The sequence below is a fragment of the Vespa velutina genome, chromosome 10, assembly GCF_912470025.1.
Source record: "Vespa velutina chromosome 10, iVesVel2.1, whole genome shotgun sequence".
NCBI lineage: Eukaryota > Metazoa > Arthropoda > Insecta > Hymenoptera > Vespidae > Vespa > Vespa velutina.
Window position 1 is genome coordinate 833,837 of NC_062197.1, and position 14,736 is coordinate 848,572.

The 14,736-nt window shown below is 34.8% G+C and overlaps 1 protein-coding gene across 6 annotated transcripts in view; it reads right to left on the reverse strand.

Annotated features, from left to right (window-relative positions):
* Nucleotides 1–923: 923 nt before the first annotated feature.
* Nucleotides 924–14,736, reverse strand: part of LOC124952645 (adenylyl cyclase-associated protein 1) — a 26,832-nt gene continuing 13,019 nt past the window's right edge. For 4 of the 6 annotated variants that reach the window (XM_047502814.1, XM_047502816.1, XM_047502812.1 and 1 more), the window contains 7 exons: nt 10,137–10,500; nt 9,707–9,991; nt 9,326–9,564; nt 9,038–9,216; nt 8,742–8,948; nt 2,547–2,690; nt 924–2,464 (listed from right to left, as the gene is read on the reverse strand). In XM_047502814.1, coding sequence (XP_047358770.1) covers nt 2,381–2,464; nt 2,547–2,690; nt 8,742–8,948; nt 9,038–9,216; nt 9,326–9,564; nt 9,707–9,991; nt 10,137–10,255 — 1,257 coding nt within the window. In that variant the 5' untranslated portion in view covers nt 10,256–10,500 and the 3' untranslated portion in view covers nt 924–2,380. Of the gene's footprint in view, nt 2,465–2,546; nt 2,691–8,741; nt 8,949–9,037; nt 9,217–9,325; nt 9,565–9,706; nt 9,992–10,136; nt 10,501–11,580; nt 12,426–13,950; nt 14,164–14,736 lie in introns of those variants that run through there. The other 2 variants (XM_047502811.1, XM_047502813.1) reach the window with 2 other exon arrangements.

Below are 14,736 nucleotides of genomic sequence, written 5' to 3' on the forward strand. Positions count from 1 at the left end.
CTACGAAAGTCCTATTTTGATCAGACTTTTATTGCGATAAAACAGCGAAAATTTTTGCGAGCATTTACCTGAAAGAATATGCGAGAAAGAGTATCAAAGGTACTCGCGATAATATATCCGATCGACTTGGATAAGATATTTAAAGCAGAAATGTACTGCGTTTTTGCATATGTAAATTTTTAAATATTACAAGAGAGTTCACAAGAGATAGCGCGGATGTGTTTTTTGATTTTTTTTTTTTTGTTCGTACTCTTACAATTATTAACCCAGAAGAAATACGTAAAGTCACGACGTTTCAACGACGATCCGATATAGTTCTCTTTTTTTCTTCCTTTTATATATATATATATATATATTTTTTTTTTTTTTTTAATTATTATTAATTATTAAAATGCCGAGCTAAATAGCAGACGACATTATAATAAAACCGTTTATCCTGTTAAAAACAAAAAAATGATTAAAATTTGCCGTTTTAAAAAGTACAATTTTAAACGTACGATTCATTAAGCAAAAATAATCTTAATAGCGTTATATGCTTCGTTCTTTTCTTTTTTGTTTTTTTTTTCTTTCTTCCTCTTCTTCTTTCTTCTTCTTCTTCTTCTTCTTCTTCTTCTTCCTCTTCTTCTTCTTCTTCTTATTATTATTACTATTATTATTATTATTATTATTATTATTATTATTATTATTATTGTTATTATTATTATTATTATTATTATTATTATTATTATTATTATTATTATTGTTATCCTTATTCTTTTTAATAATTAATCAAACATCAACCGCAACGCGACTTAGGCGACGAATACCGAGATAGGAAGAGAAAAATTTGAAAAGTATCCAAGGGAATGAAATACCTTTGATAAAAGTATTTCATATCCAATGCTCGACAGAAATATCTCTTCGCAAATCTAAACACTGAAACCGATGGTTGTCATCTAAACTATATTATACGCTTAGACAACTAATGACTAACTTACACTTATGATTAGTATATTATACCGAATGGTAAAAATCACAATGCAATTTGTGTCACGATAAACAGTACACTTTTGGAATTAAAATTCGAGTTAACGATTCTTTTGCTCTCTTCATCAAGACCATTCCTTTTCGGGACCGAATACACAACGAGATTTTTCAACTAACGCGTCATATAACGTATTTACAAAGTTATCCGAGGAAGCGTTAAATTAAATTTGAAAAATATTTTATCGAATATCGTGTAATAATTATCTTTTCTTTCTTTTCTTTTTTTTTTTCCTTTTTTTTCTTTTTGTCTTTTTTCTTTTTTTTTCTTTCCTTTCCTTTTGTCTTCTTCTTTCCGTTTCCGATTTTCGAACGAGTATGTAGAAAAAACGTAAGGAGGAGAAGAATATAATATATACGCTCGAAGGAAGAACATGCCAAGCCGGTGCTAAACGAAAATTCTCTTCTCTCGATGGCCTTGGAAAAATGTAAAAGTTGTAATATGCCAACTTGATTATCAACTATTTCAATATGGCGCTGGTATGAAAAATGAGCCACGGGCTTCGCAATTCGAGTTATTTTTAATACTGGCAAATATTTCTAGCGTGCGAAAACTCACTCCTAATGGCTGAATAGTAACAATTCCACGGCTAATAAATATTCGAACTTTGGACGTTCGGTCTGGACAAAAGTTCGATTACCATCATATAAAATTGTGTAAATGTATAAAAGTGCGGATCGAATATTGCTACAACTTTTGTCCACACCGTACTTGAATTCATCCCGAGCATTACTACCACGTTTCATCATCATCTATACGTTCTCGTATCTCGATTATCAATTTTGTTAATTGGTTTACGTTCTTCTCTCGCTTTCTATTTTTCTTTTCTTTTTTTTTTTTTCCAACATTTCCATCAAGCTTCGAATAATAATTTGATTTTCGACGATAGCGTGGTAATTTCGATAAAAATTCAAGTTTTTCGTCGGGACGAAATCTTTTTTTTTTCTTTTTCTTTTTTTCTTTCTGTTCTTTTCTTTTTTTTTTTTTTTTGTTTCAAAGGACGCGAACGCGTCGTAGCTCCTTTCGTTTCATCGTTTATTTTTTCTTCTTTTTCTTTTTTTTTTTTTTTTTCCTTTTTGTTCTTAAATGAGAATTTATCTATTACCTCTAGTCTCTCTCTCGCGTTTCTCGAAAGGAAGAAAGAAAGGATCAATTCTACGTTGGATATAAATCAATTCGTGGCGCGCACACCTTTGCGAGCCCTCGATCGTAGCACGAAACTCTCACCTCGATGATACCTTATTCGAGAAGATAATAAATAATAATAAATTGATGATTTCCTTAACGATGATACCTCTAATGAATCGTACTGTTAGAAAGATATTTAGGCTACGATTAATAGAGTTATTAGGGATTTTAGCCGAGTGAATCGACGGCAATTGTGCTGAGGCCCTTCGGACTGATGGTCGTTTTAAATTGTTCCGGAACAGGATACTCCGTCTGCAAAATAAAGTAATGTAATTAAAACGTAAAAAAAAAAAATATATATATATATATATTCTTTATTAATGACAATCCTTACGTAATCTCCATTTCCTTTCGGCACCATGACATTCATTTCGCTAGACTTGCTGGTTATGAGCTCGACATCCAATGATTCCGAATTGAGATACATTTGACAGCCGTCCGTTTTGTCGATCGAAATAGTTGGCACCTTACCGAGTACCTGCGAAAAAAAGGGGAGGGGGCGAAATAAATAAATAAATAAATAAATAAATAAATAAATAAATAAATAAATAAATAAATAAATAAAAAAAAAACAGAATGATAAAATGTTCCAAATGAACTCTGCTCATCCTTTCATCGTTGGTTTCGTACGAATTCGATCATAGAACAAAAGCAAAGCGCTTCTGGTTGTCTATTTATTTGGTTCTTGTCATGCTTTAGAATCTGACATGAGTATAAATATCTAATATTCAATATAATCTTGTGGAACAGAGTGTCCAACAATAGAACGGGATATCAAGTTTAATGTCACGAGTATTATCGACATCAATATGCGGTGGCAGCTTGGTAAGTATTAAATGAAGACGAAATAAAAATAAAATTTAACCTACGGCACATTTGGATTTCCATCAAGGTGGTAATCTAGAACCTGTGAGAATAATTTGCGAGACCAATTGGAGACAATGTATACGAGCCATCTTGAGATACATGTGGACGGAAATTGTGACAGACGTGGTCGATTGTTTAACTACGGAATCAATATTGTGGAGGGTATAACTATAATTTCGATCTAATCAATATTCAATATTTTAATATAAACATTTTGTTTGACGTCTATTAAAGATCATTGCCGTCTGCCTCATTTGCATCATGCTACTACGTATATTTTATGTCAAAAGAAAATGGATAAATAGGGCTACTCCTTGCAAATACATTCTCAGCAGAGTCGGTTGTAAGGTCGACGACCTTGAATTGAAAATCAATATACTGACGTACAAGTTACAGTACGGAACATGGCCGCTTCCTCACCAAATTCAAAATGCCGCTTTAAAAAAGCAACATCGTAATCTCAGACTGACGTTATCAACTTCGAGCGATCGTAAAGATTGGATCAAACGTATTTTGCTCGGGTAAAAAAATTATCCAATCGAACGACTAGTAAAATCTTTTTCTTTTCTTTACTTTTTTTTTTTGTTTCTCTTCTTCTTTCCAATTAATACCTCCCATATTCAGTTCGACATCCAACGCTTATCTGTCACCTTCCAAATTGGACTCTATCTCTGTACATCGTATGAACGAATTGCTCGACACGAAAACGGAATACTTTTCATCGGAAAATCAACAAGACGTATCTCCGAGCGATCAAAGTGATATAAAATCTTCGAGAACTACCAGTGTTGAATCTATAAAGTAAGTCGAAAGGAATTATCGTACGGCAAATAGTAGTAAAAAGAGGATCTACTATAGAAAAACTAATCTGGAGGGTGTCCACCGACGTGGACTTTCAAAGAGTGAAAATCTAGAAGAGTCACGTAGTTGCGTTACGAGGCAACTTTCTTTATTACCAAGAAAGGACAGCGATTATTCTTGGAAGAAAATACGAAAGCAAAAACGTCCGAGACTTTCTACGTCACGATCGAAAATCACTGGTTGCGACAAATACACCGATAGTATCGTGGAGTGTAAAAGATTTTTAAGAGATCTTAAGGAGAGTAACAAGAGACTCGAATTCAATTGCAATTCCTCGGCTATCACCAATGACTCTTCCACGTTTCGAGATTCTTGGACCGACGAAAAGGTAATTTCTATTCGATAATATAAAATAATAATTTATGCGAGACAAGCAGAATAATCGTATTATTTCTGCTGACGTTACATTCTGTTTGTTAAAGTCATCTTTGCACGCTCAAACAACAGATGCGAGGAATGCAAGCAGGAGATGCAAAATCATTGGAGAAGTAAAAGGAACGCTCGTGAAAGTAGAACGCGAGAAAAAGGATACGAATACGTGCATGGATATATCTAACGGTATACAAATTGACAGGATCAAGAGCAACGGTTTATTGTCTTCGTTAAATTCAAGCATTCACGATGATTTATCGAATAGCTTAATGATGGACGAGTCGACGAGTATCCTTTCTCAAAATAATAACAACGTCATAGAAATGTCCCAGATCCGGTTATATCGGATTAAACGGAAATTGGAAAGTCTCGACAAAGTTTTACGAGCGTACAGCGTATTGGACTCATGCGTTACGAGAAATATCGAAGGATCGAAAGAAAATGGCAACGACGAGATCCAAACGATTTATCAAAATGTCGTTGAAATTCTCGACACGTTAAAATTAGAAATTAAGAATATCAACGAAACGAAAAGAAATAAGATTTTATTAAACGTTAAGGAATATAACGACAAGATGCTGCAAACGAATAGCAGCGATTACGAATTATATGAAAGTATCGATTCCGAGAAAAGTTCCTCGATTTCTATGAAAAGTTATTCCGAGCCATTGATCGATGATCCATTAGATTTAGCGATCGTTGAAAGGAATCAACGAAACGAAGAACGATCGATTAAAACTGACGCTTTATCTCGACCTAATCACGTCATAGATCAAGAATCTGTTTTAAATGATTTTCAATTGCAAAAGAAGAAAGAATTATCGGATCTTTGTGTTTCGTTGGAAATCGATGAGGAACCATCGATCATTTCTACGAACTCCAGTCAGGTGGAAATATCGAAGAATAACGATTTGGAAAGCAAGTCAACGGAAATGTTAATTCGTGAAGCTTTAAAATGTAAGAAGGAACTTTTGTCGCGAGTCAAGTTGCACAAGTTTTATTCGAATGTTGAGGTAAGAAAAGAACGAGAAGAAATTACGAATAATTTCAAGGACATTGATACCGCTTGGCTGGACACGGATAAAAGTTTTCAATCAAAGTTATTGGACATCATTACCGAAGAATCTACCAGTAGTTGTACCGACAAAACCAGCAGAACTTATATGTTTCTTCAGATGAAGCAATCGAGCGAAATGTCTGACGATGGTTCTTCGTCATCACCGAACATCGAAATAAACGATAAAAACCAAGAGAAAAATGTATATAACGAATTGAATACGTCGGAGGTGTATAACTTGTCGAAAGAAGCTTTACCCATTGTCCCTTCTCAATACTTTAGTTCCAACGATCTCTCGATCATTCCGAAATATCAAAATATTATTTTGCACGAACTTCCGAGTAATTTTAAATCATCCTCATTGGAAAAGAATAAGTCGATAAAAAGTGCAAATTCATTATTAAAGGGCAAAAGAGTATATGGGGAAGTTGCGACGTGGGATGACGATGATATCGATGACGATCGAAAACGACATTGTCATCGTGACGAGGAAGAAAAAAATCGTTTAATATCTTACGAGCGATTACGTAGAGCTAAAAGCGTACCTAAATCCTTTAACAAAAAAGGTACTAATAATGTTCGAAGAAATACGTTCAATGAAATTATATTGAAAACCATGAGAAATATGAATTCTACGGAATTGTTTCAAGATAGGCGAAACAATGGAAATACTACTATTTTTCATGAGAACGAAAACGAAGGAATTATCTCCTTTGGAACGGACGATTTATTATCTTGGAATAGGACCACCGATTCTTCTAGCGCTGGAAGTACAAAATATCAATTTACGATCGATAATGGAAGCATGACTAATTTTTTCTCATCTACTGACTCGAATTTAGAAATATACAACAACAAGTATTCATCGATCAAAGAAAATGATGACGCTCTTCACAATCAGGATTTATCATTGAGAAGACGTCCGGGTATTCTATCGTTCGGTCAATTAAAAAAAATGAACAATTTATTCGGCAATGAGAACGATATATTCAAAAATCCATACTTCCTTGGTGAAAAGACTCTATCGGAAGCAACGTGCGGCGAGACCATCGAACTTAATTTAATTCCGATATCCGTGTCAATTGATTCGCACGAATCTAATATTTTTGCGGTAACCCATAGCAAAATCTTCGATGATCTGAACAACGTTTCTTCCACATTGCGAATCTCTTATAATAATGATTTAGAAACCAGTAACGTCACCGAGATCATTGAAAAGGAGCCTGATAAAAAGGAGATGTTACAAATAATGCCAGATAATCGAAAGGGTATACTTTGTATTTCTGATCGTACAACGAACTTTGTTAATTTAAAAAATGATGAAAGAAAAAATACTCAAAGGAAGGGAATTTTAAATGAAACGAAGCAATCGAATATAACGAGATCTCGATCGAACGTTATCGCTCAAAAAAGTAGCTCTTATATCACGGGCGATACTTCGAGTTCCATGAGCAAGATAGACTTTCAATCCTGCAGAATATCCGAAAGTAATATTAGCGCGAATTCTTCTTTTAAGGAAATAGATATTAAAAGTGATATATTAGAATTGTGCATAGATTCGTGTATCGATTTATTAAGGAAAAAAAATATGGATAATAATGAATCATTGCAATTGATGGATGTAGCATCATGCGAATCCAATTCCAACGATAATGAGACAAGTAACGAAACATCTGTCTCTTACATCGAAGCGAACGATTTCCAATCGTCCAACGAAATTGTACCGCACGAAGAATCGAACGTGAAACAATTTATAAATAAATCTGAAGGATTCATATTTGACGGAAGCATCAAATACAAGAAACCATCATCTGTTGAGGAACAAAACGTAAGAAGAAATTTACGTGCGATTAATTCAAATTGGTCGAAATCTAAAAGGACGAATGTCGATACGAAATCGAAAGATTCGATAAACGTCGATAATACGGCGTGTACGAGAAGAAAAACAACGAATAATAATTCACAGTTTAAAATGAAAAGTAATTTAAGTATAATCGTTGACAAAGACAACGCACCGAATTCTACAAGACTTTACACGAGACCGAACAGTTGCAATTTATCTCAAGAAAGATCTCAATCTTATGCAGGTTCTTATAAGAATGATTTTTCATCGCGTTCTGCTGTCTTCCCGCAATGCGATGATCGTAGATCGACGAAGGAGGAGGAACCGAAAAAGGGCAAAGCTAAATTCGTCAAAACTGAAATGCATTCTAATTGCGCTCTATCATCAACTCCAAAATCATTTTCGAAATCTTGCATACCTATATTGAAAAGTCGATTGGATGCTCGAAGAACGGAACATATATGCCGATCAAAAAGTCCAACGAGGGGACCTTTAACGATGATAGGATTATGCAGAGATAGAATAGATAATAACGATGAGAATGTCAGCGAAGTCGACGTAATTCCAACCGAAGGTAGTTCTATTAATAAAGAAGATTCGCAGAAACATCTGGATAACAGTAAAACGACGACGTTCGAGGAAAGATTTAAAACGGAATCATCCAAAGAAAATACAAACGTCATCGATGAAAATTGTAGTAACGACGTGTCTCGCGAACGGACGATAATATACGTGAACATAATTAACCATCATGATCACAATGTGACAAGAATATTGGATCCTGTAAAATTTCTCGAATATACGAGTAAAGGTGCACCGATTGCACAAAACGTAAATGAGCCAGGCGCAAAATTACGGGACAATGTGCCATCGTCTTCCGTAATAATGGCGCAAGAAAAAAATACATTGCCGAAACTCATAACCATTGTGTCGTCCTCCTCTGTCATGAACGAAACCGATAACGATGAAAATGATTCTTCCAATAGTTCGTCGAATCGGCACGTATCCATAGGTACATTAAAAAATTTCTGGTCCGTTACCATTCAACAAAAAGAAATGGAAATTTCGGTGAAGCCATCCGTTACAGACACGAGTACGTCAATGTCCGACTTTTTAAATATCAGCGAAATAATACCGTTGCACGAGCATCAAATATTTGGCATGCCAAAGGAATTAACCAACGAGGAATATTCTTACTTGTTCGAAATTCTTTCTCGGAAACAAAATCTCGGCCATTTAAAGGAGATACAAAACTTGTGCAATAGACTTAGGCTAAGGAACAAAAATTTAGAATGATCTTATCGTCGATCGGCTTGGACATTCATTTTTCTTCTTTCTTTTTTTCCTTTTGTAATATCCTCGAGCTTTGACGTTATCTTTTATCATATACTTCTCTATATATATTTTCATTGTATGTATATATATATATATATATATATATGTACTCTTTGAGAAGAAATACACTTACTTTTTATATTTTTTAATCTCTTTCAAATATAATCACATTGAGAAACAAATTGAAAACGCACCTGCATCTGTACACTTTGGCAGTTGACGAACTCGATACTCGAAACGACCGAGTCAAATACGACCGATGATTTGCGGCAAGAATCCATCACGATGGAATTTACTTTTCCTTTGACGACCATTGTACTGTCCTGGCAACGGAACATATACACGACGTTGTTCATCTCGACGTTGTCGACGAGCAAATCTTTATTACCCTTGTGATATTCCTGTTAAACGACATAACACAATTAGTATTATTTTACTTAATACGATCGATATTATTAGTGAGGAAATTGTACGACAAAATAATACACACCACAAGCCATTTTTTACCATCTTTGGTAAATACTGGCGGTTTATCGATCGGTACATTAGCAGGTGGTACTGATTTTGCTGGTATTGCGTTGCCAAGAACCGGAGCTTTGAATGGAGCTGGTCCGGTTCTTAAAGACGGATTCTTATGAGTTTGCATGTCCGACGTGACTTTCTTCAAATCTGAACAAGAAAAAAAATCAAAATATAAAAAAGACAATTGGAAATTGTTACATTCATCGGATTAAAATCGAATCATGGAGAAGATAGGTGTCCAATGTGCTACACGTACTCTTGGTGATACCTTCCCCTTGATTAATTTCAGCGAAGAGAGCACTTCTATCGTCACTGACGTTCAAAGCAGAGACGTCGGGCAAAGGCATCGACGGTGGTGGTGGTGGTGGAATCCCCACTGGCGCAGAACCAGACTTGGCCCATACCAATCCCGTCGTATGATGTTGTCGAACGTATTGCTGAAGATCGGTCAATGCTTGTACCCACGCTTTACACCAATCCACATGCGTTTTGTCTCTGTGATATTTAGGAAAATGTGAATGAGGAGTGAATGTTCCCTTCTTATGTATATATATATATATATATACGTTTATATATGTGTGTATACATATATATATATGCACGACTAAGAAGAGAATAATAATGTCGGAGAGCTCACTTCTCTTTCCAATCCTTTAAGACGCGATTGGTGTAAAATTGTCCGGCATCGTTCATTTCCTTTACGTAAGGAGCTGGCGTCGGCGAAACCGCGACCCATCCTAATGCTGGAATACTTCCGCTGATAGCAGCGAGATGATTGAAGAAAGCCGAATTTCTATTCTTCTCGCTAAATTCTTGTATCTGTTGAATCTGCGCCGAGGTCGGTGCAAGTAGAGACATTTGTTCGGATTGATTCGTCGGCGCCGAACGAGTCGCAGCCAATTGGATGAAACCTAGTTGGATTCTTAAAAAGCAACACGATTTATCGCCTATCTCGAAAACGGACAATGAGATCATTATCTTTTCTTTTCTTTTTTTTTTTTTTCGAAATAATGAAATTTTTTTTTTTTTTTTTTTTTTTTTTTTTTTTGGATGAAATTTTAACTCACTGGAAAGCTTTCTCAACCATTTCACTGTGAGTAGCTACATCCCCGCCAATCTTTTGACTCAACTGAAGATATTCCTTCACCGATCCTGCCAAAAGATTCTCGTATCCTGCTATTGACATGTTGTCGCTGCCGTTGATCGAACGAATTATCGATGCTTTTTCGGGCGAGGATAAAGGCGACGCCGCTGTGTTTCTCGTCGACGCCGCTTGCGGTTTCTTCGGTGACGGGGTGTTAGTTTGCACCGCGGTTTCTTGAGTTTGAGCTGTAGTAGACTGTGCCGGTACTCTCTCCAATCGCTTAGTTACGTTCTCAAGTCGATTCACCAAATCCTCCAAATGTTCTTCCCTGTCGTTTGCTTCGCAACCTTACGAAATGAAATTAATTAGGATAAAATATAAACGCGATACGTTCTCACACCTTTATGGATGCGAATTAACAAGAGCTAGAAACAAGAGTAATTCTTTTTTTTTTTTTTGACGCTCTAAAAACAGAAAAAAAAAAATACATTTCTACGAAAAAAATAACATTTAGTACGACGACGAGGATGATAATGTGTCCTGTATACCGTCATGCAGATATACAAAAAAAAAAAAAAAAAAAAAAAAAAATACAAAAACAAAAACATTTACATGCATGGAAACATATCGAATTTCTAAATACTAACGTATGTAAATCTATGTGCATGCTACGTTAAAAATCATATAAAAAGTGACAAATTGTCATTGATCATTTGCATTTCATCGTACCGATCGGAGCAAATACGAAAAATATAATATAATTGTACGAACATTTTTTTCGCTAGTTTCGAATTAAGTATCGTGGAAGTTCTGATGAGAATCTTTGTTGTTGGCAATAATAATTTGAAACACCTGCGGGGATAAGTTTCGCGGTGCGAATGTTAGGGTATACATTAAAGCGGAATCTGCGTATAAATAGTTTCTGTCAACATTCTCTCTCTCTCTCTCTCTCTCTCTCTCTCTCTCTCTCTCTCTCTCTCTCTCTCTCTCTCTCTCTCTCTCTCTCTCTATTGGGTCATTGTGTTGCAACGCGTAGAAGGATTGAAGAACGTTATTACTGAAAGTTAAACCATGAAAATTCTAGGAAAATGAAAACGTTACGTGGTTACGCTGAACGAATAGATTTAATATAGTAATTAATATACTAGTGACAGCGTAATTCATATCAATAACATTATAACAAGCGGTGCTCCGTAATTGACGGGCATAACGGTAACTCGATAACTTTGACAAATTGCGTGGGTATGATATTTTCAAAAATCGAAAGTGATGAACGTCAGTGATAACGAGCTAAGATTAAAGTGTGAAAAAAAAAAAAAAAAAAAAAAAAAAGAAAAGAAAAAAAGGGAAAGAAAAAAAATTGAATCGATTAATCATCGACTTTACTTTCGTTTTTGCGAATTGAAATATAGATTAATAAAAGATACCTCGATAAATAATTTGGAGAGGATGACGTTGCTAAATATTGATTGTATATACACGTATATCTTTCTCTTTCTATTCCTTCTTTTTTTCTTTTTCTTTTTTTTTTTTCTTTCTTTCTTTTTCTTCCTCTCTCCTTCTCACGATTAGTGGAAAGGAGATTAGCGCGATTCGATCGTACTTGACTTTCGGAAAACCAACGATAGACTGAAAGATACTTCGGGAAGATATTCGAGATGCTAGAGTACTATACGTTGTTCCTATAATTAGATAGCACTCACGCAAATCTCGTAGATGTATTTGTAACTTTATATACTTTAGTGTAAAACATTCAGACAGACCCACGCACGCACATCTATACACGCATATATACATACGCACAGAGAGGGCATTTATAAAACGAAGAGAACGTAGGTGTAAGGAAGATGACTCAGATACGATTTATATTCGTCTAATATAATTCATTTAACGGAAACGTAAATAAAACGCGAGTTTGTGTCCTTCTTTATTTAACGAAAATATTGTATTATATAATATTTACAATAAAAAACTTTAATCGTTATAGTAAACCGGCTTTTCGATTCTCTTTCTTTTATAATATCAATGCGGAAATATCAAGGCGGAAATGGATGTAGGTCGCGGTACGATAATAAAAATGCCAAAAAGGGAACTAGTCAATTGGACATAAACGAAAAGAGACTACGATGCTGAACGAAAGAAAATCTTTCAACTTTGACCTTTGCATTTCATTTTACACAGGTGTGCGCACGCGTGCACATATTACGATATAATTTATTTACTGTCTCTTTTATTTATTAATTTTTTTTTCTTGTTTTTTTTTTTTTTTTTTTTTTTTTCTTTTTTTTTTTCCTTCCTTCAAAGAACGCATAAACATTTATACGTACGATAAAAAAGTAGAATAATGAATAACGATAGAGCAAGAGAAGGAGGAGGTGGAGGTGGAGAGGTAGAGGAGGAAGGGAATATAGGGATACAAACAAACGTGTTAGCGAAAAGTGCAAGGGTGTGAACTCGATGAGACTCGAATATGCCAATCATTTCGATTGTACTCGGCCGTGAAGTATCGATTGTTAAAAGTTCGTGAGCATCGAATGTATTCAATGAAGCTTTGAAGCTCAGTTAATCGGGTCATGTTCAATCCCCTTATTTTCTCTGTACAACTACGATAACGTTTCGACTCACGTCAATCCAAATTTGCCGAAGAACTTATCTACGATTTTTATCTACGCCATTCGTATCCATATTTATCTCTACGTGATTATTTTTAATCGTGTTCACGTTAATTCCTTTTTCAAGGAAAAACATTTTTAAATATGCGAATAATATATTTCGACGGTGGTTAATTTAAAATGGAATTATATCCAATGAAAAATACATAGTCAAGTGAATATAGAAAGAGATTTCGTAATAAAAAAAAAATTAAAAACAACGTGCAATTAAATCGTGCAACGTGAATTAATAAAAGACAGTTGGCGATATAATAATTTTATTATCACCGAGATTTACGAAAAATTTTTACGAGATAAGTGGAAAGATAGAGAGATCGTTGAAAAAAAAAAAAAAAAAAAAAAAAAAAAAAGAAAAGAAAAAAAAAAGAAAAGGAAAAAGAAGTGATAAGGATCGAACGATATCTCTCGAAGGTAAACACGATTAAATGGAATTAACGAGCTCGCTACGAGAACTCTCTATTATCATTACGAGTCCAAATAAAACTTTTATTCTCGCGTGAGTATCGAGCCAGGGAGAAAAGGGTTAAGAAGAAAAAAAAAAAGAAAAAAGAGAACGAAGCTTTGAAGCGCGACGAGAAATATTTTACGAGCCTCGTTTGTAAACTCCGGCAGTCGTGGTACTCTGTTCTACATAAAAAAAAAAAAAAAAAAAAAAAAATAATAATAATAATAATAATACACCTCGGTGAAGCTAGTTTATGAAAAGAAAATTGCTCGGAAGAAAAAAGAAAGGGGAGAAAAAGAAGAAAAAGAAAATTGAACGCTTGCGGTTTTTCGTATTCGTTGACGTTGAATCGAAATAAAAAAAAAAAAATAAATAAATAAATAAATAAAAAATACGTATATATAGAAGAAAAAAAAAACCATAGGTAAGAGAAAAAATTCGTTTTCTCTTCGTTCCTGAAATAATAGGAAAAAAGGAAGGAAAAAAAAAAAAGATCGTAGAGTCAAGAAAAAAGTTAAAGAGGACAGACAACAAACGAACGAACAAAATAAATAAATAAATAAATAAATAGGACAGTTTTAGTTAGAACCGTTCGGATGTGGAAGATCTTTCTGGGAAGAAGTCGTTAAAAAAAGAGACGTGTCATGCAGAGTTAAATGGATGTTAAGCGGAGCCCTAACCGGCGTGCACCATCGGTCCTAGCGGGTCGAATCTCACTCTGTGCTCCGAGGAGTTCTGCGTAGCCTGTAGCAAATCGGAGAAGAACCTGTGTCGCCTTAGAGCAAGCTCGTCGCGAGCTACAGGAGTAGCAGGGGGTTCTTGCATACCGCTGCATCCCTCCGATCCCGGATCAGCTTCTTCCTCTTCTGACAGCCAACGTGGAATCGCAGAAACTGCGAAAAGCACATTTTTCTTGCCCTATCACGCTTCGTCTTTTTTCTTATCTCTTTTAACTTTGTCTATATTTCTCTCTTTCATGTTTGACTCGATTCATTATAAATTAATATCTTGTCGGAACCGTCGCGATAATTTATTCAAAATAATCCGACAAATTTGCAAAATTTATTTATATTTTTATAATATTTCCATCATAATCCGTAATTTGCGGCTATGTATATTTACAAACGTGGCTATATTACAAAGCGATTTTTTTTTTCTTTTTTTTTTCTTTTTTTTTTTTTTTTTTTCTTACAACGAAACCCGTAGAATCGATAATAACAAAATCGTTATTGAAAATATTCATTCGTAAGAGAAGAGTATAATAACAGCGAAATTCGTCAACGTTCAGTCATCATAGAAAATGATTGATTGGCCCGGGTTAATCCTCAAAATGGTAGTCCTATTCGAACAACAGGATCAGTTAACGGACGATCGAATAGCAATTTTGGATAATCGATCGATATCGAATCTCCAAGATTTGCATCCTCGTTCAGAATTACAGAGAAATTGCATCGGCAATTTCTCTC